Source organism: Cervus elaphus, chromosome 20, assembly GCF_910594005.1.
Source record: "Cervus elaphus chromosome 20, mCerEla1.1, whole genome shotgun sequence".
Classification (NCBI taxonomy): Eukaryota; Metazoa; Chordata; class Mammalia; order Artiodactyla; family Cervidae; genus Cervus; species Cervus elaphus.
This window is the reverse complement of record NC_057834.1, coordinates 125,310,152-125,337,922: the sequence shown is the minus strand read 5'-3', so window position 1 is coordinate 125,337,922 and position 27,771 is coordinate 125,310,152. Positions and strand designations below refer to the sequence as shown.

The following is a 27,771-nucleotide window of genomic DNA, read 5'->3' as shown; positions in this document are numbered from 1 at the left end:
TAATTATGTAATATGTGAAAGAAAATGTCAGTTCTTGGAAATTGTGTGTGTTTTGCTTCGCATGACCTCCATTTCCTGCCTCCTGAGAAGAGTCCTTGGCAGAGCAGAGTGATGGTTTTCTTACCCTGACATAGAGGAAGCAGAAATCTTAAGGGGCAATGGAGTTATTAGAGTTTTGTGGTTTCTTTGATAGAGATGATATTTTAGGTGCTGAATGAAAATTTGTCTTTTCTCTTGGAAAATGATATCTGGTGACATGGTAACTTTTCAAATATTTGAGAAGAGGGATTGTGTTTATTCTCTGTGGCTCCAATCTTTAGGAATAGGATGGCTGGATAGAAGTTTTAAGAACATGGATTTTGGCCCAATATACAATCTTACTAATAGCAAATGCTCTCCAAGAATGGGGTGACAACTTCAGAATTTGTGTGTTCCCTTTGGTTGAGATGTTCAGAGGCCGAAGGACTGCTTTGTAGGGATTCTGGCCACAGATAGATGTTGAATTTAGGTGATCTCTATGCTTGACATTCTGTTTTGCTTACAGAGTTTGGATAATAAAAGCAAGCATCTTTTAAAGTGAGTGAAAAGTCAAAACCATTAAGATAGGAATATAGCACTTTACTTCTTTGCTATTGCTGGTTACCTACCAACTGTGTGATAACTGTCTGAATTATGTAAGAGAGTAATTACTTGAAATTGGGGGTAGATGTACTGTTAAGACATGTTTAAAAAAACTTCAGTTTTTAAATTGTTTTCATACTCCTACTTTGTAATAAGAGGTAAAAATTATGAGTGTCATCAGAGCAAAATCTTTGTGTCAGGAAAAGATGGAAAAATTGAAGCAATATTTCAGAATTCTTGAGAGCAGAGGATGAGGGAAAAGCAAGGCCAATTTTTACTTTTCCTATATTTGAGCTTGTCTCCATTGTGATGGTTGGAAGGCCCCATTTAGGGCACAAATTGTAATGGCATTTCAAGGCATGCATCTTAAACAAAAGAATAGGAGGAAACTTGAGCAATTTTGCACTTTTCTTTTGGACTAAAACATGGCCCAGAAGTCAGTTTTTATAATCAGCATGACTAGACTATGTTTAACTTTTTGGATCAAATCCTACTTTTATCACATTTAAACCTTTCTCTGCTCAAGTAGGCGACTTTGTCGAAAGTTCTTTTTCTTTGGGCAGTGGATGCCATACCATATAAAGTCCCCTGTGTCTTGCATGGCTGTGGTTTCCTTCTGTTCATTCCATGCTGTTTTACAGCAGACTCTTCTGATTCAGAATGGGTTTGGAGGTAGACTGGAAGTATTGAGTTAATCTTTTGCAGAATGGTGGGTGATTTTTCTTTCATGTTATATTTACTTTTCTAAAATAAATGTCCCTGCTTCTGTCAAGTTAATGCAAACATTGTTCTGTTCAGGTGTTTATATTTGGGGAATCAAGTCGTGCCGTGGTGTATCTATCTTTCACGCGTCCTAACCGTTTTCACTGTTCACTGCAGGTGAGGTTTTTGTGCTAGATGATGGTGGGGAAGTAGACCTTGACCTGGGTAACTATGAACGTTTCCTTGATATCCGCCTCACCAAGGACAATAATCTGACCACTGGCAAGATCTATCAGTACGTCATTAACAAGGAACGCAAAGGAGATTATCTGGGGAAAACCGTCCAAGGTAATACTGGGTTTGCCTTCAATGTTTAAAAATCTTAGCCAGTTTAATTTCTTTTGTGTATAAAAATGTACCTTTTATGCAATTTCAGCATGAAAGCATCAACTATTGTGATTGAAATATATTTTCAGTTGAAAATTCAAGTTATTTTTCGAGTGGGCTCCTTCCTCTCTATGAATGGCATTGAGGCTGACAGTCCAGCTGCATGATTTGAGTGAGAGAGCTGTTGTTTTTGCACAGTGATGAGTGTGAAGTGATGAGGGCAATAAGCCAGGCAGTGTGTGCTGTGCATCTGGAATGTTCTGTGTATAGACAGTGAGAAGGGAAAGGACTCCCATCGTGTCCATCGGCCTTTGGGCTGGTCATGGGCTGGAGGGAGTCTGAGCATTCACCAGTACAGCCTTTGCTGTGTGTGGATTTTGCACACCGATCATTTGAGACTCGTGCTTCTTTTTAAAAGGTGGGGTTGGAAAACCACTGGTCTGCTATAATGGCATAAATCCAAATTTGGGGGGTTGTTGAAGAGTGACTCTCATCTGAGTCGTGAGAGTAAATCTGCTTTGGACTTTGGACTTTGCTGGACTGCAAACGGAGGGTCACACTAACAGCTGGCTCTGCCCTGGGGCCACCCTGGCCGGATTCTGGGCTGGGGGGCCATGTGTAGGTCTTAGCTCTCCCACTTACCAGCTTTGTGAGCCCTGGCAGATCACTTCCGCTCTTTGAAGTCTAACTTCCTTCTCTGTGAAATGAGGTTAATAACAGTGCCTACCTATCTAGGCTGTTGGCAGAATCAAAGGAGCTGAGTCAGTGGAGTATGTCTCTTGAGTTCCCAACACACAGGACAGGATTGATTAGGAGCTGCAGTGATCTTTATCATACAGTTTGCTGTTCTAGGCCCCTGATGTTTTCATTCATTTATTCACTCGTCAGTGATTTATTCATTGCTCAATACGGTCAATCGCTCCCTGGTGCTGGGAGTAAATGGTGAACAAGACCAGGGAGGCCATTGTCCTCATGGAGGTTACACAGTGTTACATGCGAGAGGAAAAAACAAACAGATGAAGTGAAATGTCTGGTAGGAGTTAAGAGGGAACTAAATAGAATGAGGAGAGAGTGGTGGGGAAAGGGGTCAGGACTGGTGGTCAGGAAAAGCCTCCAAGGAGGGGGCTTGTGAGCTGAGAAGCTAGTCCTGGGAAGGGAAGGAGGGGGCTCAGCACACACAGAGACCCCGGGTGGCAGCGGGCCCGGGTCGGGTACCAGGAGGGAGGCTTTCTGCACAAGACCAAGGTACAGGGGAGAGGTGGGTTGCACCCAGGTTCCACGGGGCCTCCCGAAGGGCCGTGGCATGGAGGTCACCTTTTATGCAGAGTCTGGAAGGCTGTTCAAGAGTTTAAGCCTGGGAGAGATGAACTCTGAGTTGTATTTTTAAAAGATCACTCTGGCTGCTGTGAGCGGACTACGTCATATCCTGTGCTGGAGGCGCTGCGGGTTATATACATAGTGGGTTAAACAGTAATCTCTGCTCTGTTGGAACTGGCCTCCTGAGCCCCAGGACTGTGATTTGAAAAGTGCCGAGCTGTGGCTGGTGAGGGTGAACACTGTCTGCTTATCAGCTCCCCAGGGCGCTCTGGTGACATTTCCACGACCTTAGGAAGGAGAAACCCTTACCTCCAGTTCACAGATAGGGAGATTGGACTTAGGAATAGTTAGGTAATGTTGCCCAAAGATCCACACCTAATGAGTGGAGGACCTGAGATTTGAATCCAGACATTCTGGCCCCAGATGCTGGGTCCCCAGCCACCCTGTTGCGCTGTCCTGTCTCTGCAGCAGGTTGTCTACCCTTCGGTAAACCGGAAACGAAATGGAACCAGGTCCTGGGGCTTTCTTGTCCTCGGAAAAGGGTGTGTGTGATGTGCGTCCCCAGCCATAAGCAGTAGGGGCAGTAGCCGCGCAGAGGTTGGGGAGCCAGGGTAGGTTCTGCACTGGGGCCGCCGCTCCCGGTGGCTCAGGTTGCCCCTCGAGGTCCTGCTCTTCCTGCAGGGCTTCCATTCACAACTGGGAAATCTGGAAGGGAGGCCGGGGGAGTGGGATTTGTTAAGGGCATTCAAGAGGGGTCTCAGAGATACTGTTATACCCCGCTGCTGCTCTGCGGTTTGTTGTCACAAAGAGAATGTTTGCCTCAGTTAATGCCAGTGGGACGTGCAAGTCACGGAGGTCTTTTCTCTCCCTCAGTGGTCCCGCACATCACAGATGCCATCCAGGAGTGGGTAATGAGACAGGCCTTAATACCTGTGGACGAAGATGGTCTGGAACCTCAAGTGTGTGTTATTGAGGTTTGTTGAGTCTCTGTGGTACCCATGCATGTGACTGGGTGTGCATTTTCTCCTCTTTAGTCAGCCACCAGCTACCGATAAGCCAGTTGCCAGTGAAGCCCTTGACCCTCGCAGGGGCAGCATGGCGGGTGAGCGCGACATCACCGTCGTGTGGAGTGGCCCCACCATCAAAAGTGATACTTGGCTCACGCCTTCTCCTTTTCCAGCATTTATACACGTGCTGAATATGGCTTGTACAATGAGAGCGGTATGACACCCTTTCCTTTGTCTCTCGAGAGAATCGGGTGGTCCGACCTTCTGTCTGCAGTGGCGGGAATGTTTCTTCCCGAGCCTCCTGTGGGTCCAGCTTCTGTGTTCCTGCTTTGCTGATCCCAGCTGTTAGACCTCAGTGTTCCTGTGAAAACAAGAGACTCCAGCAGTTTGTTTATAACTGGTTTTTATTATAACACAGAAGTTATTTATGGCTAAGTAGTAAGATCTCAGGTTCTTTGCTTTGTGACTCTTCAGACAAATAAAATTCCCTAGGGCATCTTTTACCTGACCTTTTCCTTGCCATGATGTGGAAAGATCCGTAATAACCTTGGGGAATGGTGAGGCTATCAGAAAGGGATCTTTTAGTACAGAGACATGTCTGCTTCTTGTTAACTGACGTTTGTTGGATCCAGGGCATCTGTATTACATTGTTAGCGATAATTGAGATGACACAGTGCAATTGTTAGGAAACTAAACCACAAGAAGATTTAGTGCTTCACCTCTAAATTAACTCTCTTATTCTAGCTCGGTGGGACAGTAGGAGATATAGAAAGCATGCCCTTTATTGAGGCCTTCCGTCAATTCCAGTTCAAGGTCAAACGAGAGAACTTCTGTAACATTCACGTCAGCCTAGTGCCGCAGGTAAGGCATTTAGAGCTTCACTTTGGGGGATGAAGAGAGAGAAAAGGATGGTTTTCACTCCTTATCTGTTTCAAATATTTGAGGTGCAGGAAACAGGGAATACACACTTCTTTGTGAACTTTAAATTATTATAATCATATTTTTGCAAAGATCAAATGGAAAATATTTGAAAAATTGATTAGGGAAATTTGCAGTTGAAGGCAGTAGGTTGCACATGTCCATTTGTCTCTAGTACAAGGTGAAACTATACGGCAACTGGAGTAAAGGGAATTTCTTTTTAAGACAAAATTCACAAAGATGAATCCTCTGAGTGGAGTCAGTAGTAACAAAATCAGGAAGGCAGAAAGCAGATGGTCTTGTAGAAACGAGCTGGGCAGACCTAGGAGAGCTGGATCCTAAGCTGGCAGTGGGGAAAGCAGAGAGCAAGCCTGCTTGCCCTGCAGAACCCTGAAGACTCGGGAATGGGCAGCCCTGGGCGCCTCGGGGTGAGGTGGGGCTCATTATAATTGCTATTTCCGAAGCACTTAGACTCTGGTGTTCCCTAACGTAATGTGCACAGTTGGGCATCAGTCCTCTCTTGCCTTGGCAGAGGACTGTAGGCTTTTTCTGGATGAGTAGACACTAGGGACAGTGTAATTTTATGTTGTGGAGACACCTTGCCTTCTGCTACTGGGTTTGCAGATTATTTAGCCAGGCTTCCCTTGTGGCTTAGCTGGTAAAGAATCCGCCTGCAGTGCGGGAGACCTGGGTTTGATCCCTGGGTTGGGAAGATCCCCTGGAGAAGGGAAAGGCTACCCACTCCAGTATTCTGGCCTGGAGAATTCCATGGACTGTATAGTCCATGGGGTCGCAAAGAGTCGGACATGACTGAGCGACTTCACTTTCACACTTTCATAGTCAGGCAGGGACTGTCTATAAGAGACTGTAGGATTCTTAGGGTATGTGACTAACCCAGGAGAAAACTGCCTTGAGAGGCTCCCCGGTGAAAACAGACCAGTCAGATCCCCACAGCTAGGACCCTGGTGGACAAGCCCACTCACTCACAGAACTTTCAGTTACCTTTTAGAGTGAGCTGGCAGCCAGTGATCACAAGGCATTTTGAGAAAGCATCTAGCATGCAAGAGACTAAAACAACAGAAGAAAATTAACTTAGAGGAAATTGAGGCTCTGCAGGGGTAGGAAAAGGAAACTTCAGAAAAAGAAAAAGCAACATCTCATTAGTATCCTCAGAATTAAGAGGAAATAAACTGCATCCATTAAATGGAGCCAGATACATTAAGAAGAGAACGTTCAAAGGACAGAAAAGAATTCTTGGAAATTAGAAATTAAATAGCAAGAATGAAAATTTAGGAGAGAGAAGGCTAAGGAAATACCCTATAAAGTAGAGCAGGAAGATCAGAAGAGAAAACAGGAGAGAAAAGGCAAGGAACTTAGAGGTTGGTCTAGGACTGCTGATCCAAATAATGGGGTTTTTAAAAAACAGGAGAAATGGAGAGGCATGTGTAATGTGAACCAGGGGTCAACAGGCAGGCTGAATCAACCCACCTACTGTTTCTGAAAGTAGAACAGCCATGCCCATTTGTGTTAAAACATCAGAGTTGAGCAGTTGTGACAGAGTGTGTGGCCTACAAAGTCTAAAATATTTATTGTCTGGCCTTTTATAGGAAAACTTTTCTGACTCCTGATCTAAAGAATTCAAGGAAATTTCCAGATAGGAATTTCTAGATTGGAGGGCCTAGTTAATGCCCAGCCTATTAAATGAAAAATGAACCCCCACCAAGGTACATAGTTGTGAAATTTTGCAATAATGGGGCAGAAAGTCTAAAAATCTCTAAAGAGAAAAATCAAGACTCACTGTGGCATTAGAGTTCTCAACAGCAGTCCTGAAAGCTAAAAGATAATGAAGCTGTTTCCTTATAAATTTTCAGGGAAAATGACTTCTAACTTAGAATTATATACCCAAGAAATATATCTGTGAGAGGAGAAATATTTAGTATATAGAAAACTCAGCACATCCACAAAATAAAACCAAGAAACCAACTAAGGAAGCCAAATCACTGGAAAAGTCATGGCACATGGTTTAGTTTGTACAGTATCTACTGGGATGGGGGCTGCAGACACAAGGCAGGTGCATGTAATGGGGGCAGGGAAATGAAAAGAGTGGGTTCCTGATCCAAAGGGGAAATCAGTAGAATATGCTTCAAAATGTCAAGAAGTAGTAGTGTAAAGGATAGTAGGAGGATCATTCAAGGGTGAAGGACCTACTGTATGGCATAGGGAACTACATTATATATCGTGTAATTATAATGGGAAGGAATCTGAAAAAGTATACATGTATGGATGTGTATACATATACATATGTATATATATGTATATAGTTATGTATATATAAAAATACATGAGTCACTTTGTTGTACACTTGAAATGAACAGGACATTGTAAATCAACTGTTGTTATTTTAGTTGCTAAGTCATGTCCAACTCTTTGCGACCCCATGGGCTGTAGCTGGCCAGGCTCCTCTGTCCATGGGATTTCTCAGGCAAGAATACTGGAGTGGGTAGCCATTCCCTTCTCTAGGGGATCTTTCTGACCCAGAGATCAGATCCACATTCCTGCATTGGCAGGCAGATTCTTTACTGCTGAGTCACTAGAAAAATCATGTATACTCCAATTTAAAGAAAAAAGTGGAGGAGTGGCTGTCTCTAGGGTTTGGAAAGGCGAAGGGGTAGATAGGACTGGTATCACTGCTTTTAGGACAAACCTTAAATAACTGTTTTACTGTAAAACATATGTATGTGACTTTGACAGTCTAAAAACTAAATGGTAGTTCAGGTAAATGGTGAAATTATCTATTCGTGTATTAAAAGAAGTTGGCAGAAAAGTCATACTTGAAAATCCCTTATCACAGAGAAACTAACTTTTTTTTTCCTTCTGTAAAATAGCCAAGTTCAACAGGGGAACAGAAGACTAAACCCACCCAGAACAGTGTTCGGGAACTCAGAGGGCTTGGGCTTTCCCCAGATCTGGTAAGATTCCTGATTATCTGGATTCAGTGTGATCTTGTCTGTCTAATTAAGGTCTGGCCTTCATGAAAGCTAAAACCTTTGTTTTCTTGGCCTGCGTGTAGTTAGCCAGTGGTGGCAAAATAGAGTTAGTGCTTTGAACTAGGTTGTGGTTTTCAAAGATTTCCGTACGTGGCATGTATGAGATTGTGTCTTCTCCTCCCAGCCAATCATTCATTCTCATTTTCCTCCTACCCGAGAACAGTGGTTGAGGAAAACCCCAGTTGGCTCATTAATCTGTCTCTCAATTTGTCCTACCACTCTTTCACATTTTTCCAACTTGGGATTTAGGAAGTTTTGAAAACAGGTAACATTTTCAGTTTCTGTGCATTGTGCTAGGAGTTGACATCTTCACCCAGCTTAACAATGTGGTGTCTACTTTAATTTCAATCGGGAGAAAAGCCCAACTTTGTAACCCCTTCCTTCCCTCCAAATGTCTAGGTTGTGTGCAGGTGCTCAAATCCTCTTGACACGTCAGTAAAAGAGAAAATATCAATGTTCTGCCATGTGGAACCTGAACAAGTAAGTAGAAATTTCATCTTCTCATAAATCATTTTTTGCTTCTAATTAGCCTAGTCTCTTAACCAGTTTCATGAAGCTTGTTGCTATTTCATAATTTGAGACAGGAGACTGTTCCCTAGAAGAACTGACACCCGTGGTCTCTGTGATTCTCCATCACCTTATCCCTGTGGTTCCCCAACCATCCCTTACCTGTCCTGTCTGTCCCGACTCCTCCTACTGTTTGCTCCAGCCATGCCCAGTGGGTGCTCCCCTCCCCAAAAATAGGCCTGACAATCTCCTATTCCTCCTCCTCCTTCGGAGCCCAACTAGGACAGTGTATTGTCTGAGAAGTTTTACCTTCCCAACCTCCTCAAAACTCTGGGTGACCTGTGTGTCTCACAGGTCCTGTTGGTGAGCCTGTCATAATTGCCCCTTATTGTGTTTATGTGTATATGTTCCCGTGTGTGTGTGTGTGTGTGTGTGTGTGTGTGTGTTTGTTTTGTCTGTGTACGTCTCCCCTCACAGACCGAGCTTCTTGAGGGCAAGGATCACTTTATTCAACTTTATATTCCTGTAGCCTACTGTCTAAGGTGTTGTAGGCTCTAGACATATTTTGATCTTTTTTTGTTACTCGTGCTAATGGCGGTTACCTATGGTACAGGAAACTCAACATTGTGGAAGCTGATATATCTCAAGTGCATGGTATGGAAATTCCAGGGGTGGTGAGTTGGGATTGTGACTCTGGTCAGGTCTGGCTGACAGAGAGCAGAAGGAAGTTGAGGTCGAGGAACTTACGGTCGGGTTATGGATGGTTTGTTCTATTACTAGGTTGTTTGAGGATCAGGGGAGTCCAGCTGGCCTAGGGAGGAATGAGTGAAGCAGTGGGGTTAAAGTAAGAGAAATCCATTCACAAGACTTCTAGGGGCATGGAAAGTGAATATGAAAAAATGAAAGTAACTGTGCTGGCATTAGAGCGAATGAAGCAAGAGGAAAGCCTTTGTCCATCAGAGGCAGCGGTCCTTTCCAGCTCCGTGACAGCTTGTGCTTCAGGGCGTGGGGGCAGCCGGAGGCTGGAGATCATCGTTCCTGGGTTGATGCCGGAGCCAGGAGCTCCATCCGAGGGATTCTGTTTCATACTAAGTGCGTGGAACGTCAGAATAGTTTTGTTGATATAAACAGCCTTTTTTCATGCACTTCAGTTATTTTTTACATTTCTGTTCTTGCAAGTGAAGATAATTCAATTCTATAATAGGGTAAGTTATCATTAAGATTGAAAATGTTAGTTGCTCTGTCATGTCCGACTCTTTGCAACCCCATGGACTGTAGCCTGCCAGGTTCCTCTGTCCATGGGATTCTCCAGGCAAGGATACTGGAGTGGGTAAGCTATTCCCTTCTTCAGGGGATCTTCCTGACCTAAGGATTGCACCTGGCTCTCCTGCATTGCAGGCAGTTTCTTTACCATCTGAACCATGGCATTTTATCAAAAATAAATGTAAAGCAAAGTTCCAACTTATGTCAGTTCAGTTCAATCGCTCAGTCGTGTCCGACTCTTTGTGATCCCATGAACCGAAGCATGCCAGACCTCCCTGTCCATCACCAGCTCCCGGAGTCCACCCAAACCCATGTCCATCGAGTCAATGATGCCATCCAACCGTCTCATCCTGTCATCCCCTTCTCCTGCCCTCAATCTTTCCCAGCATCAGGGTCTTTTCCAATGAGTCAGCTCTTCACATCTGGTGGCCAAAGTATTGGAGTTTTAGCTTCAACTTATATAGGGGACTTTTAAAAAAATTCATAACTGTTGAGAAGCAGAACTGTAAATTCCATCATACAGCTAATGCTGGGAGGCAGGGTTGCATGTAATTTAAAAATACACATTTTTTCCCCCCCTCTTCTGTCTTCATTGTCTCAGAATTTCGCTGAAATTAGTCACTATTAAAAATGTGACAGGTGTTTCTGTATTTAAATTAGAACTTCACATAGTTTGCCTGTCTTTTAATTTTCTTATTGAGTTTTAGGAGTTCTTTATATATTTTGAGTGCAGGTCTTTTATCAGATACATCATTTGCATATTTTTTTCTCGGCTTGTGGTTTGTCTTTTCATTTTGTTTTGTTTTTCCTTTTTTAATTGAAGTATAATTGATTTATAGTGTCATGTTAGTTTCAGGTATATGTCTTTTCATTTTCTTAATAGTGTCTTTGGGAGCATAAAAGCTTTTACATTTTTGATGAACTCCCTGTTTATCAATGTTTTTCTTTATAGATGGTACTTTTGGTGTCATATCTAAGAACTCTACTTAATCAAGGTCATGAAGATTTTCTTCTGTGTTTTCTAGAAGTTGTATAATTTTAGGACTTAAGACGTACGTAGGTCTAGGATTCATTTTAAGTTAATTTTTATGGATGATAACTGCAATAAAATTTGCATGGAGCTGTCTAGCTGTTGCAGCTCCATTTGTTGAAAGAACTATCTTTCAGTAATCTAGTTTTCTTTGTGAAGGTGATATATAGACTTTTTATCTTTATGAATTGTGTTTTAGATTTATTTATAGGTATTCATAATTTTTTTACTATGTGAATGACATATTTTTAAAAAAATTTTATTTCTTGATTAGATATGACCTATGTAGGGGACTTTTCTGGTGGCTCAGATGGTTAAGAATCCACCTGCAGTGCAGGAGATCTGGGTTTGATCCCTGGGTCAGGAAGATCCCCTGGAGAAGGGGATGGCTACCCACTCCAGTATCCTTGCCTGGGGAATTCCGTGGACAGAGGAGCCTGGCGGGCTGCAGCCCCGTGGGGTCACAGAGTCTGACACGACTGAGTGGCTAACACACACACACACGTAGGAAACCCTGTTGAGTTTTGCCCGTTGATCTCAAGCTTAGCAACCTTACTAAACTTATTCTGATTCTTTGCCTGTAAGTTCCCTTGGTTTTTATGAATAAGCAATAATATTATATCCAATTAGTGGCAATTGTTTCTTATTTTCCAACTCATATACATTTTTTCTTATCTAATTGAAATGTCTAATATCTCTAATATATTGAATAGAAATAATAATAGTGGCCAGGTTTGCCTGTTTCAGACTTTATGTATTAAATGACATTAATATTAAATATCAAGCCAAATGGTATTGACTGTGGGTTTTTTATATTTTCATATTTTCCCCAATTTACTAAGAATTTTTATTATGAATTTGTATTAAATTCTCATCCACCAAGGTGATCTTCCCCCCCACCTTTTAATTTATTCCTGTAGTGAATTCTACTGTTAAATTTAAGTGGTGTGTGGTGCTGCATGGGCCTTTGACTTTTTAAAAGCTCACTTGGGAGTGATTCCAACGAAAGCCAATTTTTAGAACCATTGTTCTTGGGACATTTGCTACTTGGACATGATTTTTTTTAAAAACTAATTTGTGGTTTTGTTTATGAATTCTTGAGGACTTTTGCACCTATGTTCATAGGAGATTAGCCACTATCTGTTCTTCTTAATTTATATTTTTTAGAAAGTTGACCTTTTCTCTGTTTTTCAAATTTAGAACAGTTATTTTCCCAAGGTCATAATACCTGGTAGGAGGCTGTTAGCACGGTTAGTTTTTGTTCCTTTTCATGAACTAACTTTTCTCACTTTTAAACAGGTGATCTGTGTCCACGATGTCTCGTCCATCTACCGAGTCCCCTTGTTGTTAGAGGAGCAGGGGGTTGTAGATTATTTCCTCCGGAGACTTGACCTTCCTATTGAGAGGCAGCCACGAAAAATGCTGATGAAGTGGAAAGAGATGGCCGACAGGTTTGCTTCTTAATAAGGCCCTGGGGGTCTCAGCCTTATTTTTCCTTTTTTTTGGTGGAAGCTCACGAAATTCAGCTCTTTCTTATGTGGTATCAGCTCACATTGGAAAGGCCTTCATGGTAAGGGCTGTGAAGAAAGGATCTTAGCCAGCCCTCACGTAGCTGCATCATGAATGAGGAAGTCCTGGTAGAGCTGGGTTAGGTCACAGATGACACAGTTGTCTCCCTTGTCTCCCGTGCAAACAGGCTTCCTTGTGGTTGTGGGCAAGCAGTGGTACTTGAGGCCCACACGGATGGCTGAACATGGCTGGAGCACTCCTGGGTGCTCCCAGGTACCTGAACTGTGGGAACGTGCCCACCCCACACCACAAAAGGATCAGCAAGGATGTCCAGTCTTTTCTTTCTTCCTTTCTTTTTGTCACTGAATTTGGATTCTTATTTTCTGTGTCAGAGGAAAAGGATTTTTCAAATCATTCAGCTGCCAGTGAGATTATCAGGCAGAAGAAAAGCTTTAGCTGGGCGTCTGTCATCACAAATAAATACAATTGCATGATGTTGCTCAAGATCTGAATCAAACTAAAAACAGGAAGGCAGGGGGTTGAAACATTATTTTAAGAACCTCCTACCTCCAGCGGTGGGTCACTCCGTGGGCAGAAGGTCCTGTCCAGTCTATTCTTACTGCTACTGTCACAGCTCATCAGTTTGAGAACTGGCCCACCCTGTCTACCCCTCACTTTGAGAGGCTTACACAGCACAAGATGGGCCTTGGCCCAGCGCCTCCGAGCCCTGGGTGTGCAGAGTCACCCAGACAGCACTAATCAGCACGTGAGGAGGGAGCACGCATGCCATGGCTCAGCCATCCTCATTTTCATTTTGACATTTTTCCCTTCCAGTCTTTGTCCATTTGCTTGTGTATCATTATGTGGCCACAAAAATAGGACAGTTTAATGATCATTCATAAAATATTGTAAGCATTTTTGTGTTACTAATGATACTTTATAATGAAAAACGTTAATGAGTATGGACTGTTGTGTGGATGCCCATAATTGGACTATTCCCCATTAACCGTTGTGAATTATCTGTGTTTGTTAATTTTGGAGTAGATTTTTGAAGCCATCTCTTGGTAGCGGGTTCCAAAATCCTACTTTCTTTACAAAGCCTGCCATGTTGATCTGAAACTTGCTTTGTCTTTACTGTTCTGTACATAGAACTCAGACAGTAGTCGCTCCTGTCATATTTTTCTCAGACTTGCTTTTTTTTTTTTTTTCTCTTTAAATAGTGATTTTTATCTCATGGGGGTATGTATGTCCTGAGTAACTTGATGTTTCCTGACCTTTGTGTGATAGGTATGATCGCTTGCTGGAGACCTGCTCTATTGCCCTCGTGGGAAAATACACCAAGTTCTCAGACTCGTACGCTTCTGTCATAAAAGCTCTGGAGCATTCTGCACTGGCCATCAACCACAAACTGGAGATCAAGGTGAGTGGGGGACACAGGTGTGTGCTGTGGCATGCACACCTGCTTTGTATTTTTGGAGCTCAGAATATCTTTTTAGAAATAGAAAAGATCTGTGGTTGACTCCTGGCTGGGAGAGATCAGTAGAGCATTTTTAGGAAATATGGGGAGATGTGGTCAGAGTAGAAGCCAAGAGAGTGGACACTTGGATCTGAACATCAGGTGACTCCAGCGGTGAGGAGTCCCAGTGGCCAAGCATGTGGCATAGTTGCTGGCACCTGTCCAGTGTCCACCCGGGAGGTTTCTCATAACTTGTCTCCACTCACCCAGCTGGTGCCTGGAACACGGGCAGTGCCTGGTGAACAGTGCTCACTGTGTTCTCTGGGACAAGCCGGGCAGAAGCTGAGCTGCTAGCATGTCTGGGCACAGCCCCTGCCCATCTGCTGGAGGCGGTGGAGTGTCAAGGATCAGGGCAGGGCTTCCAGAGCCTAGCGGCAAAGCTGCAGAGTCGGTGTGACCCTGGGCAGGTTACTTAGCTCTCTTTGGGCCTCAGTTTTGCCATCTTTATTTATTTATTTAATTTTTAAAAATATTTATTTTTGTATTTATCTGGCTGCATTGGGTCTTAGTTGCATCACACAGGATTCTCCTTATGGTGCACAGACTTTCTGTTTGGGGTGTGCAGGCTTAGTTGCTCCGAGGCATGTGGGACGTTAGTTCCCTGACCAGGGATTGAACCTGTGTCCCCTGAATGGCAAGCTGGATTCTTAACCACTGGACCACCAGGGAAGTCCTGATTTCCCCATCTTTGAAAAGAATTAGTGATGGTACCTGTTTATAAGAGTTCTTTTTATAAGAACTGAGTGAGTTCATGTGACGTGCTTGGAACTGTGTTTGGAGTAGAGGAAGTGCTATATGGGTTAGCTCTTCCTGAAAACCTTCCACTTGTCCCCTTACGCATTTTTTTTCACCAGCAAAGTATCTCCCACATAGAGCTTTTCAGGAGGGGTCAGAAATGAGAAGTGGAGTTGGAGCTCAGTGCTGAGGGGTTGACTAGGCACAGAGCTGACGGCCCTGGGCAGCTGACCTCGCCCTTGGCACTGGGGTTGGCCTCCTGCTTTCCACGGGTTTCCCAGGATGAAAATGAAGCTGCTTTGAGCTGGTGGGCAGGTTCCTAGAGGAGGAGCTGTTCTCTGTGCTTTAAGAATTGTGGGATCTCCTTAGCTTGCCTTGCCTTATTTTTTCACTAGTTTTTTCAGTCATTGATTCATTTTATCCCCTTGGAGGTAGCCTGTGCCAATCATGTGTTAGATTGTGGAGGACGAGAAGGATGTCTGAGTCAGTGAGGTGTCTCAGGTATGAAAGGAGCATGCAGAAGAGGGGAGATCGTGCCTTGGTAGATGTGTGAGGAGGGGCCTGTGGGCAGGTCTAGGAAGAGAGATAAGGCCACAGGGAAGGGCATTCCCAAGAGCAGATATCATTTATCCAAGGACTTGGAGGTGTGGAATGGTTGGGAACTCAGTGGATAGAAGTGTGAATTGGAGGATATCTGGAGAGAGGCTGGCGAGGGCCTGGTCATGAAATGTATCAAAATCCTGGATTTTGACCCCGGGTTCAGGGAAGTCACCACAGGGTATTAGACAGGAAGGAGCAGGAAGATGAGCAATGTAATAAAAAAGCGGGCAGAAGATTTGAACAGACACTTCCATAGAAGATACACGTGATATAGATGAAAAGATGCTTAACGCCTTTAGTTGTCAGGGAGATAAATGCAAATTAAGTCTCAGTGAGGTACCAACACGCACCCACCTAAGTGGCTAAGCGTGTCGGTGAGGACGTGGGAGTGTAAACTGGTGCAGTTGCTCGAGAAAAGAGTCTGGCGGTTTCTCATGAAGGTAAACACACGCCTTCTGTGTGACCCAGCCATCCCACTCCTAGATATTTACTCAAGAGAAGTGAAAACATGTCCACCAAAAGAATGTATTTTTATACAAACGGACCAGTTAGTCATAACAGCTAAAATCTGGGAACAGCCCGAATGTCCAGGACGAGTTGGTGGATAAACATTATCATGGGCTGTATTCCTAACAGTAGAAAAGTACCCAGTGGTAGAAAAGGAATAAAGTCCGTGGTGATACACCACACCACGGTGAATCTCAGAAACGGAAGGCTACCCAGGGCATAGTTCCATTTGTCTGAAGTTCAAGAGGAGGCAGAACCAGTGGTGACAGAAAACAGAGCCTGGAGCGGGAGGAAGGAAGGATGTTGTTTGCAGGGGGGCAGAGGGAACCATGGGGAACTTTCTAGATCTTAGTCAAGGTAGGGGTCACTCCTTTGCATGGGACAAAACTCATGCAAGTACACACTTAAAATGCTTGTGTTTCATTGTATGTAAGTTATACTTCAGCACAATCGAGGAGCATGAGAAGCCTCCTGGAAGGGGAGGTGGACTGGGGGAGATGGCTTAAACAGAGGGGACACTTCAGGGTCTGCACCAGCGGACTGAGTATAGATGGAGAGCCAAAGCTTGATGATTTGAGAAGGAAACTCACAGTCTAAAATATAAGAAAGGTGCCATAGTTTATCTTTAAAAGATTAGTATACATACATGAAGGTTATTTTTAAACTTTATATTAAAATTACGAAAGATGGAGTGCGGGTAATATTGTTTAGAGATCAGGACAGAACGTGCTCAGGAGTCACGAGCCTGCTTCTTTTCTCTTCACTCTGACTGCTCCCAGTACATAGATTCCACGGACCTGGAGCCCAGCACCTTGCAGGAAGAGCCAGTGCGCTACCACGAGGCCTGGCAGAAGCTCTGCAGCGCCCAGTAAGCAGACCTCTCTACCTTTGCTTTCAGGGGTTCGAGGTGTGTCTTAATGAATGCAGTACTGTGCTCTCTCGTGGTGGTAGATAATCTGACTGTTTAAATGTCTTTTAATTATTGAAAGGGCTACACCCTGGAGGACTGAAGCCTCACAAAAATATAGCTTATCAGTTTTTTAAAAAGCTATTTTTGATGTGGACCATTTTAAAGTGCTTGTGGAATCTGTGACAAGATGGTTGTCTTTATGTTTTGGTGTTTTGGCCACAAGGCATGTTGGGATCTTGGCTCCCTGACCAGGGGTCAGACCTGTACCCCCTGCATTGGAAGGTGCAGTCTTAACCACTGGACCACCAAGGAAGTTCCACAGCTTATTAGTTTAATTAATATGAAGAAAACTAGTTCTAACTTCATTGATAATGTTTACTGTATGCATCTTTAGATGAGACTGTTTTTAATTAAAAAACAAAAGTCCCCTCTGGTGCCTCAAGTCTTATGAAAACTCAGTTCCCCAACCAAGAGTTGAATCCAGGCCATAGCAGTGGAAGTGCTAAGTCCTAACCACTAGACCACCAGGGGATTCTCTGGATGAGGCTTACAAAAGGTTTTTCATTCAGACCATTTGATGAGGACCCATCAGTAGAATTTCATAAATATGTTTTTTTTTGGAGGCTATTATCTAATATAACAGTAAAAAAATCAGTGAGAATTTCTGGTTCCCTAGACAAGTTGAATGTTACAGAGCCCTATAGCTATGGTTAGTGTGGCGCTGACTGACCAGGAAAGTCCCCCTTCCTACTTGGGGGAGCCAAGGGGTAAAAAAAAAAAAAAATGCAAACTTAGGGAAGAATCCCTGCCCGGGACAAACATTGTGCAGTAGTGGTATTACAGTTACGTATGCCATCTTTTTTTTTTCCTGGTTATAAGCATTTTCTTGATGTTACTAAGAAGAAGAGTGGATGTTTTTGTGTGCATTTTCCAAGTCCATAGTGTTTCTATACAAGTCATGGGCAGGACTGAAATCACAGTCCTCAGAGCTGGAGTGACTTCAGGGCGGCAGTGTCTCGGAAGTGACTCCTTGGGTGGTTTCTGGGAGCTGGACTTGGTGGAAAGGGGCTTCCTGTGGTGTACTCTCTTGCACAGTGGCGTGCTGGTTCCAGGAGGATTTGGTGTCCGAGGGACTGAAGGAAAAATCCAAGCCATCTCCTGGGCTCGGAAACAGAAGAAACCTTTTTTGGGTAAGGAGTAGGAAAGACAAGAAAAAGTGCCCTGTGAGCCTGTCAATAAACAGAGATTATCAAAATCAAACATAAATGCTGTCTCTCCAGATAGCAGCTCAAGTAGAAGCCTTTGGGTTCTGTTTTTGAGAAATTTAAACTCCTCTTTAAAATGAACATTTTAAACTTGAGCTCCATGTAGTTGTCATGGACTTCTGAGAGAATGAAATAGCAATTAGGAAATCTTGTCCATTTACTGAAACCAGCTGTTTGGCAGGACATGTGAGACTGGGTTTTATATCTTTGTTTGGAAAACCAGCTGTCTAATTGGGCAGAGTGATTTTGGATGCTCCCTGGTGCTGTAAATTTTAGTCATATTCAGCATGATCCATTTTAAGTGGGAACTTAATGAGGGAGGATAAGAAAACTTGAATTTTAAAGTACTGAAGAGAATATTATTTATTTCTAAGATCACATGACTCTTAAACCTGAAGTCTTCATATACACTTAAACCCCATGTTTGAAATCTGTTACAGATAAAACATAGCAGGGGATTGCATGTTTATAGCAGAAAATCATGAGAGTTTGTCATTTGAATTCTGTGAACAGTCAGGATACAGAGTCCACATAGGCGGGTTGGAAATATGGGGACTCCCTTTTCAATGGAGTTTCTTTTGCTTTCCCTCCACCTGCAAGGCGTGTGCTTAGGAATGCAGTTGGCAGTGGTTGAATTTTCAAGAAATGTGCTGGGATGGCAAGGTAAGTGTCTACTTAAAAATGTGTTAAATTCTTACTGGAATGTTCCTGGTGCCTATTGGGCTGTGGGGGCCATGGAGACCAGGCTTGGTTTCCCAGTATCTCACAGCCACAGCGAAGGGAAACTGCTGAATGTATCAACAGAAAACACTCTACCTTCCTCCAGGAGAACCGCTAGCCCCTGGAGGAGGGAGCATGGTGAGCCGCCCATCTCTGCCCTTGTCCTTTTCTTTGGAGATGCCCACACTCCCATCACCATGGCTGTGGACCCTGAACTGGTGCATGGCAAGGAAACTAACTCTGGCCAGTGTGAGCCTGTACAAATATTATGAACTTGGGCTCTGGAGTTGATTAGACCTGGCCTAAAATTTTTGACCTTTTTTTTTTTTTTTAAATTTATTTGGCTGCTCCGGGTCTTAGGGGATTCCCAGGTGACTCAGTGGTACAGAACCCACCTGCCAATGCGGGAAATGCAGCTTCGATCCCTGAGTCAGGAAGATCCCTTGGAGGAGGAAATGACAACCCACTCCAGTATTCTTGCCTGGAAAATCCCATGGACAGAGGAGCCTGGGGGGCTACAGTCCATGGGGTTGCAAGAGAGTCAGACACGACTGAGCACTCATGCATGCCCTCCGGGTCTTAGTTGCCGCCAGTGGGATCTTTAGTTGCGGTGTGTGGGATCTAGTACCCTGACCAGGGATCAAACCCGGGCCCCCTGCACTGGGAGTGTGGAGTCTTAACCACTGGGTTACCAGGGAAGTCCCTTTATCACTGTGGGTGATCTTAGGCAAACTACTTTCTTAGCTTTTCTGAGCCTCTGTCTCTGTGTAAAATGGAGGTAGTAGTGGTACCCTGCTTCCCTTGGTGAAGCTGAATGAAACGGTACCTGTAAATGGTCCCAGCACAGTGCCTGGCAGTAGGAAACACTCCCCAGTGTTGGCTCGGTGCCTCACTGACTGTATTGCTGCTTCCAGCTCGCCAGGACCTCAGCGGCTCCCAGCAGTGGTTTCCTGTCTCCCGGTGTTCTCTGGTTTGAGTGGACTCTGTGGTTTCTGCTAAGTGTGGTGTGTCTGAACTCAGCCTGCCCTACTTTCAACTCTGTCCAGCAGAGGCAGAGGGGCAGTCTCATCATGCACCAGTTCAGCCGAGCTTCCTCAGGGCGTGGTGACCACCTGGCTCCCGAAATGACAAGCCCGCTGTGTAGGCCCTTACCAGGTGTCCCATGGCTGAGCCATCATTGGGGCGGAGGGGACCACACGGGGTATGAATCTTGGGGCACGGTGGCCCCACTGCGGCTACAGGACCCTTATATGTTCTAAGTAGAATCAGCAAAGTGACCTGAGGAATAGAACACAACCTGGCTTTACCAAGTACGAGGGGTTCCCAGTGGCCAACTCGCAGTTGGGTCATCTCACAGTTTTTCACAGGAACCCCGAGGAGGCAGCAGCTCGGTTCTGTAAGCGGAACGGCACTGGTGCTGGCTTCTGAGCTCTGTCCTACCACCTACCACTCGAGGTGGCCCTTGGGCGCCCTGAACCCCTGCACAGCCATCACCTCCTGCTGCTGCACCCACTGGGGTCCCCATGTGGGTGGGTGATCTGGAGATGAGCTTCCCTGCATCTGAGACCGGGCCCCAGGTTAGGTCCTGGAGGGGGATGAAACCTCACATGATACACAGAAAGAGCAAGCAGACAGACAGTGCCGGGGACTGGGTTCTTTCTATTTTAGTCTTCAGTGCTTGCCCTTATAGTCAGATGGTAAATTCAGTAAAGGATATTTGGGTTTTGAAATCAATTAATTTTTGATTTAGCTCTTGAGTTGGGCAGTTGGGTAGTGCAATGCTGAGGATGGAAGAAACATAGAAGAAATAGTATTTGCACATCAAGGAGAGATCCTGGGAGAGAGATACAGTCTGAAACAAAAGGTGGAAAAATGGAGACAGTCTAAGAGCCATCAAAAGGATGTACTATCTAAGTAAAGATTATCAGGTTGTACCACTGATTTGATTTCACCATTTTGTACAGCTTGACTTCCCAGAGAGTTACAGATATAATGGGAAACAATTCACCTTTGTCTGTTGAGTGTCCTTGTATCTTGAAAATGTTATCCCTGGTTTTGGTTCTTGTCACTGAATAACTAAACTGAGGAGGGAATTTGTGACTTAGAGCTTAGGAATGAAACTGTTAAATAATCCGTTTGGTTGTTACTATTTTTGTTAACAAAAGTATTTTGGTTTTTCAGATGCTAATTCTACAGAGTTTGACCCCAACACCAATCATCCCGTGGTGAGTCCTGTGTCTGGAGCATCTGGAAGGGTGTGGAAGGGATGTTATGAGCGTGACTGAGGGCTGGAGACAGGAAATGAGACCACTGGAGAACCCTGGGGACCGGGGCTTTCAGATGTCCCAGCTGGGAAGGAAGAACTTTCCGTCTTCATCACGTGGTTTCTCACTACTCTTCCCAGTTAGCCACAGGAAGTTTTTTAAGACAGGTGCCACTGGGGGTGGGGGTAGGGGTTCCTGATTAAGTAATTCCCAGGAATGCTCTAGAACAATATTGACATGAAACACTTATGTGGGCACTTATTATGTACCAGGCACTTGCTCATTTCTTTGTACCACTTAATAATCCCCAGCAACCCCGGGAGATGGGCGTCTTAGTAAAGAACTGCTGGAAGTTAGGACTGATTGTTTGACGTGGGCCCAAGCCCAGGAGGCCGGCATTCCTTGTGTTAAATCTCCTGTCAGAGGAATGTGACTCATGGGGGACCGACAGTGCCTTCATTCATCACTGAATCCCCAGCCCTGACAGGCCTGTTTGATACCGAGGATGTTGTGATAAATAGGATGGACAAGACTCTTGACCTCAGGGTACTTAAAGAGCATTAGTATGTGTTTGTTGACCTGAAATTGAACTTTGCTGATAATCAGACCTCAGGGTGAAAAGAGCAAAGGTTTTGAGACGTGGAACCTTGGGGAGGTGGGGGAACCCAGAAAAAGTCCTCTCAGTCCCGCAGAAGTTTGCCAAGCTCCTCCCGGTTCCTGGCCAGCCCTATAAAAGCATCCTTTTCCTTCGAGCAGCTGTCAGTCTATTGGAGAAGACGTGTGATAAGACGTCTGGTCTCATATCCATGCTACTGTGTCAGTCTCTATTAGAACAGGCCCTTGGGATCCAAAGTACCAGGGCAGGGGGCAGAAATGTCCGATCCTGTGGCTCAGGAGGACAGGCTGAAGGGTGAAACACTCACCCAGAAAAGGTTTAAGAATGGCCATCAGGAGACATTTTCCTCTGACAAGCATCTCTTCTAAGGAAAGGCTGGACCCCCTCCCAGGCTCTCTTCGCTCAGTGCAGACGGTCTGTCTCCTAATTGAGGCAGGGTTTGGTAGCACGTGTTTGTTTTTGGAACATCTCCAGGTCATAGACATGCCGGAACACAACCCTGGCCAGATGGGTGGAACCATGCGGCTGGGCAAGAGGAGAACTCTGTTCCAGACCAAGAACTCCGTCATGAGTAAGAGTGGCCTCCCTCCAGCCCAGCCTGCAGGACGCACGTCCCGGTGCTACAGCCAGGCCGGCATTTACAGCTTTGTTCTTACTTGGGAAGTTCTTTACTTCTTTCCCAGTGACACTCCTTAGGAAGCACTGTAATAGCCAAAGTTAGCACCATGCTCGTGGGTCACAGGCAATACAGCTGGGGATCTGGGGGAACTTTGGGTGTGGACCACTCACCAGAATGAGTCGCTTAGGGGGAAATCCATGGCAGTCTTACTTCCCTGTCTTACTAGGTCAAAGCACATGAAACTGCTGATGTTGAGCACTTGTCTCACAGAAATGGCAGTTTCATCTGGTTTAACCTAAATAGATTTTATTCTAGACGTACTAACATAACGTGAGCTTCCCTAGTGGCTCAGTGGTAAAGGATCTGCCTGCCAGTGCAAGAGATGTGGGTCCCTGGGTCGGGAAGATCCCACAGAGAAGGAAATGGCAACCCACTCCAGTATTCTTGCCAGGGAAATCCCATGGACAGAGGAGCCTGGCTGGCTCCATGGGGTTGCAAAGAGTTGGACATGACTTAGCGACAAACAACAGCAATTACCAACATGTGCTAAAGATTTAGGGGAAATTTAAGAACTACTGGGTTGAATTTTCTTTTTCTTCCACTGGGAAAACTCTGCCATTGTTGGCAGAGCACCTATACATCTGTCCGGAGTTTGAGGCAGTGTGATTTGAGTCACTTGAGTAGGTTGTCATCTAGTCCTCTGGTTCTAAGGTCCTGTGGTTTGGGCGTCTCACTTGGCTCTGGGAATCCACCTGTTGGCAAATGCCACTCTTGTTCCCGGCGAACAGCAGGTGCTGGGTAACCTTAGTGGCTCTGACTTAACCCTGGTGCCTCTGTAGTCGCGTGTGAGGGGTGGTGGTGAAAGTCCGTTTCTGTTACAGTTTTTCTAGGTTGCAGAGAATCAAAAGCCCAAGAATTCATCTGAATTGTTCTGCTGGAGCAGGCAGTGGGGATTGGCAGCAAAGTCATAGAAATAACCTTCAAAGGGCCTGGTCGGGTAGATGAGAATAGGCAACCTGGGCTGCAGGATGTGGGGTGAATAGACGCCTTTGTGAAATCAGGGTCCTTCATGTCACGTGGGTTTTTTCCCAGGGAAACTCTACGGAGATCCAGATTACCTAGAAGAGAGGCACCGCCACAGGTTTGAGGTGAGGATGTGAGCTTTGTGACCTTTGACATTTTCTTCTTTCTGTTACTCTGGAAACACAGCTGAGAGCCCAGCAAAACTGTTCTTCATGCTTCACAGGTGAATCCAGTCTTGAAAAAGTGTTTGGAGGAGCAAGGCTTGAAGTTCGTTGGCCAAGATGTTGAAGGAGAGAGAATGGAAATTGTGGAGTTGGAAGGTGCTTGCTTGGGCAGTTGTGTTTAGTGGAAAACTCAGGTTTTCTTGGCATGTGGGGAAAACACAGTTAATATAAATTGTTGCCCTTGACATCACCAGATCCGGCAGCTGCGCCGCCTGGGCAGGGGAGGGCTCTTGGGGACAAGGTTCTAGAGCCCTGGGGGACTCAGCCTCCCACCAGGGCCTTCCCTGGCAGCCGCTTGACCTCTGGCTTCAGGTCCTCGTTCTCCAGAATGAGAGCTCAGACTTGGTACCTGAGTCTAATCTCACGTGACCTGCAGGACTCAGTCCTATTCAAGTCTGGGAGCTGGGGTGTGGGGGTGAGGATCGGGGTGGCAGAACCTGGAGAGGAGGGCTCACCTTTGTCTGCAGGTGGAGGGCGTCACATCTCCCATGCTTTGTGATTGCCTCTACCCAGGCTCCAGATGAGTTGTTTTCAGATCATTTTAGGGTGTGCAGAAATGTGGATCAGTCAAGATTTTTTTCCCTATTCCACATGTTATGTGGACACACGGTGAGGCTGGCTCCTCTGCACTTCTGTTTCAGATCATCCCTTTTTCGTCGGAGTGCAGTATCACCCTGAGTTTCTGTCCAGACCTATCAAGCCTTCCCCACCATACTTTGGTCTCCTCCTGGCCTCCGTGGGGAGGCTTCTGCATTACCTCCAGAAAGGCTGCAGGCTCTCGCCCAGGTGAGGTCATGCTCCCCAAGTCCCTTGGGAGGTCACTGACTCCTTACAGAGAGCCGTCCGCACACCATCGGTGGTGAGCAAAGCCACAGGACCGGGGAACCTTGCTGGGCCCCTGCTTCTCATGCTGACACACAAGCACCGTCTCCTTCCCTGGGGTTTTCTCAGGCTGCTTCTGTGCCGCCCTGGCCTTGCCCCCCGGCGTGGTGGCCACGTCCCCACTCTGCAGTGCCTGGGCTCCAGGATCTCATCTCGGGCTCTGTGGCCCGTGGGGAACTGTGTTGTTTTCACGGGGAGGTGGCGGTGGGGGGAATGCCTCGGCCACAGCCTGAGGGGATTTCATGTGCCACTGCTGTGTTTGTCAGGAGCAACTCTGTCTTGGTGGGTCCCTAACCATCATGACTGAGATATAAAGCAAATGTATATCTTTCATAACAAGAAGAAAATCCCTCTGCAGCTTTCTGCTAAATATATAACGTCTGTGATTTCTGCTGTGAGCAGACAAGCATCCCTGTGGGTGCCATAGTGGCTGCAGAATCAGGGAAGTAAAGCGAGTGTTTGGTGGGAGCCGATGAATAAACCGTCTGAATTCTGCAGGGACACCTACAGTGACAGGAGTGGAAGCAGCTCCCCTGACTCTGAAATCACCGAACTGAAGTTTCCCTCAATAAACCATGACTGATGGTGACAATGTAAGTCATACTTTGAAGCTTGTTTTGTTCTGAATGGTGGTGACACCAGAATTTTAAGAGCATCGGTGAAAGTTTAGTGTTGAAAGATTGTATCTGCCAGAGGGTGTACGTGGTCAGGTCACTGTGGGGATCAAATGGGTGAGGACGCGGCCCCCCACAGTTAGAGTGCATCGACCCAGCCTGCTCTGGGGACTCCAGTGGGGGCGACACCAGGCACGGGGCAGTTGTCGTCTTGCTGATTACTGCTTTCAGGTGCCAATCTGACCTAATCTGGGGGAATGGGATTCTTAGAGCCATGTTATTTCATGTAGCCATAAACTCGGAGATCTTGAAGGAGGTGACAGGCGTGACAACATGGTGTCATTTCTGCAGACCCTCAAGTTTTCACCAGGAAGTGCTTGAAAACCAAAACATACAACACTTTTGTGTTGATTGCTTATTCTGGAAATCCATTAAAATCAGAGCAGTTATTGAACTAACTTGGAATGTTTGGCTTTTGTGACCAGTTGGAAAGTTTTTATAAAGTGCAGTAGCTGTGGGCAGCTGCCGAGAATTGTATAAAATCCCATGAAGCTAACTGCATGAACGCTCGGCAGAAATACCTGCTCAGAGGGGGCTGGGGTGTCAGCCGGGTGTCTGGGGGGTCTAAAGGAGAACCAGGGGTGTGGGGGGGGTCCCCCCACAGGGAAGCTGAGATCCTGCCTCAGGCATGGGAAGGTGGCCTCCCCGAATCCTGCACACCTTGCCTTCCCCACCAGGGGACCTCTCCACTGGTAGGTGTGGTCTCATGGGCACGTGGTCGTGCCGAGCAGCCACTTGGCCTGTGATGACTGTAGCCACGTGGGCAGGCGTGAGGAGGAGGTCCGAATCAGGAGGGGGGTAGTTGGTTGCCTTCTCTGCCAGGTGAGCATTTAGCCTCCATGTATTCATTAATCTTCACCAAGATAGTTTGCTGTAGGCAATCTGATAATCTAAGTAACTGCCCTGGAAAGAAAGGAACCTTTTTAATGGTACAGGGGCAGATATCTGGTCAGTTACAGGGAGTTTCTAACTGCCTCCCCAAGTGGGGATCCCCTGTGAGTGGCACCGTGAGGAGGCTGGCGCGGTGGGAAAGCCTGCTTGTGTCAGGGCAGAGGTGGAGTCCATGTGATTCCATAGGAATCCGAAATTTAGCTTCTCATGATTCAAGTTAGGCTCCTAACACTGGTCCTTAATGAAAACCAGGCAGTTTACCACAGCAGCTGACTACAAATCCTCACTTTTCTATTTTAACATGCATCCTATAATTAGTTGCTCAATTTTTTTTTTTTTTTTTTAAAACAGGGATAGTTCTTGAAGAGAGCCTTTGGACTTCAAGAGTTTACAGCTTTGATTTTACACTCAGCTTTTGACACTTCCTTTAAATTATGTTTTTATTAAGATTATTTTATTATGGGGGAAGGGATCCGGGAGACTCTGACTTGATGTCCTGCCGTGTGTACTGGCTCCCGCACGGTGCCCCGCGCTCTCCTCTGCGGTCCTGCAGTCTCGGATGAGAGGCAGGACGTCGGGGCGGAGCGGGTGAGGGCCGGTCGCGGGGGGAGCCCTCGGTCATGGAGCCCCTGCGGCCACCCCGAGTCACCGTGGCTTCGCGCGGGCAGCTGTTCCTTCCCCTGAGGCCGTTATACGGGGTGTGCCATGTTGCCTGGTGAGTGCGGAGGGGCGAGTCCAGCTGTGCTCACGACCCGGTGCCAGGACCCAAGGGCACCCCTTGCCACGAGGAAGAGGGAAACCCGAGACAGAGCGTCGGCTTGGCCCTGCGCTGGGGATTCTCTGTGGCAGCCACGGCTGGGATTTGCTCAGGACAGTCCGTTTGGCATCACACGAGACGGCGAGAACTCTGTGTCTCCCTGAAATCTGAGTGTGTTGAATCCCTGTCCTCTGGCTGCGAGTCCCCTCCAGAATCACTCCTTGCATCAAGGGGTCACTTAACAAAGAACAAAGGATCTTTTTGGGACACTCCCTCTAAACCCCTCTCTTATGTAGACAGCTTTGCTCAAGGGGACTGTCTCCTTCCAGAATGGTGTTACTCCGGTTGGAATGCAATATGAAAAGCTATTTTCTTAATGTGGTGTAACGACAGGCGGAGCTGTGTGCCTGTTATATCCTGGCTGGACTCGGTGTATACTCTAACTTAAGAAATAAATAATGCAAAGCAAGAGACACACTTTGTCTGTCATGCTTTTCATGTCACGGCCAGATGGGAGCCGTCGGAGCACAGTGCCGGCCCGCGTGTGACCCCTGAACTCTTGGTGCCGGGGGCAGCCTGAGGTGGGGGATCTGATAGGTTTGTTTAGAAACTGAGGGGAGCCTAATAGGAACCAGAATTTCCCCCAAAGACTTCAAATTTAGGTTCGGCCAGTCCCTCTGCTGGGTGTAGACTAGCAGCCGCCTGCCTGTCTCATACGCCCTGGCCTTCTGAGTGCGGGTCATCTTCCTTTGGGTTCTCCTCCAAAGTGAAATTCGAGACCCTGAATCCATGCTCCTCATGGCACATTGGTGATGCTGGGACCACCCACCCGCCCTCTGGCTGCCGAGCACACTTGCTTGTGAGCCGGCTCCTCTGCAGTGTGTCTGAGGCCGAGGCCCAGGGCTCAGGCTGGGCTGCTCATCAGTGGTCAGTAGCCTTTGCTTGTTGATGTTGGGGGTTGGGAGAAAAATGTTTCTCACCATTTGGCCTGGTTCCTCCATCAGGGAGGCCCAGGAAGGAAGCAGGCTCCCTCTTGTCTTCCCCCCGCTAGTCCAAGGCCACCATCGCGGCGGAGGCCTAGAAGCCTGTGTGGGAGCACCGCCCCCTGACCCGGGCCAACCCAGCTGCCTCTGTCTGTCGGCAAGTCTCACGGCCTCTTCACTTACAGAGGACTCCATACTGGTTTGGGAACTCTGAGTGTGGCTGACTGGCTGAATTCTGACCCCTTCTCCCGTCTGGTGGTCCCGTCAGTCTTCAGTC

General features: G+C 46.2%; 1 protein-coding gene across 1 annotated transcript in view; it reads left to right on the top strand.

Moving 5' to 3' along the window:
- Positions 1 to 26,984, top strand: part of CTPS1 (CTP synthase 1) — a 30,868-nt gene extending 3,884 nt beyond the window's left edge. The window contains exons 3-19 of the mRNA XM_043878684.1: positions 1,501 to 1,671; positions 3,901 to 4,001; positions 4,779 to 4,895; positions 7,838 to 7,921; positions 8,399 to 8,479; positions 12,099 to 12,250; positions 13,596 to 13,728; positions 16,446 to 16,534; positions 17,672 to 17,766; positions 18,442 to 18,504; positions 20,743 to 20,786; positions 21,916 to 22,012; positions 23,153 to 23,208; positions 23,307 to 23,403; positions 23,949 to 24,093; positions 24,688 to 24,782; positions 26,106 to 26,984. Of these exons, the coding sequence (XP_043734619.1) occupies positions 1,501 to 1,671; positions 3,901 to 4,001; positions 4,779 to 4,895; positions 7,838 to 7,921; positions 8,399 to 8,479; positions 12,099 to 12,250; positions 13,596 to 13,728; positions 16,446 to 16,534; positions 17,672 to 17,766; positions 18,442 to 18,504; positions 20,743 to 20,786; positions 21,916 to 22,012; positions 23,153 to 23,208; positions 23,307 to 23,403; positions 23,949 to 24,093; positions 24,688 to 24,772 (1,610 nt within the window). The 3' untranslated portion in view covers positions 24,773 to 24,782; positions 26,106 to 26,984. The remainder of the gene's footprint in view (positions 1 to 1,500; positions 1,672 to 3,900; positions 4,002 to 4,778; positions 4,896 to 7,837; positions 7,922 to 8,398; positions 8,480 to 12,098; positions 12,251 to 13,595; positions 13,729 to 16,445; positions 16,535 to 17,671; positions 17,767 to 18,441; positions 18,505 to 20,742; positions 20,787 to 21,915; positions 22,013 to 23,152; positions 23,209 to 23,306; positions 23,404 to 23,948; positions 24,094 to 24,687; positions 24,783 to 26,105) is intronic.
- The last annotated feature ends 787 nt before the right edge of the window (positions 26,985 to 27,771 follow it).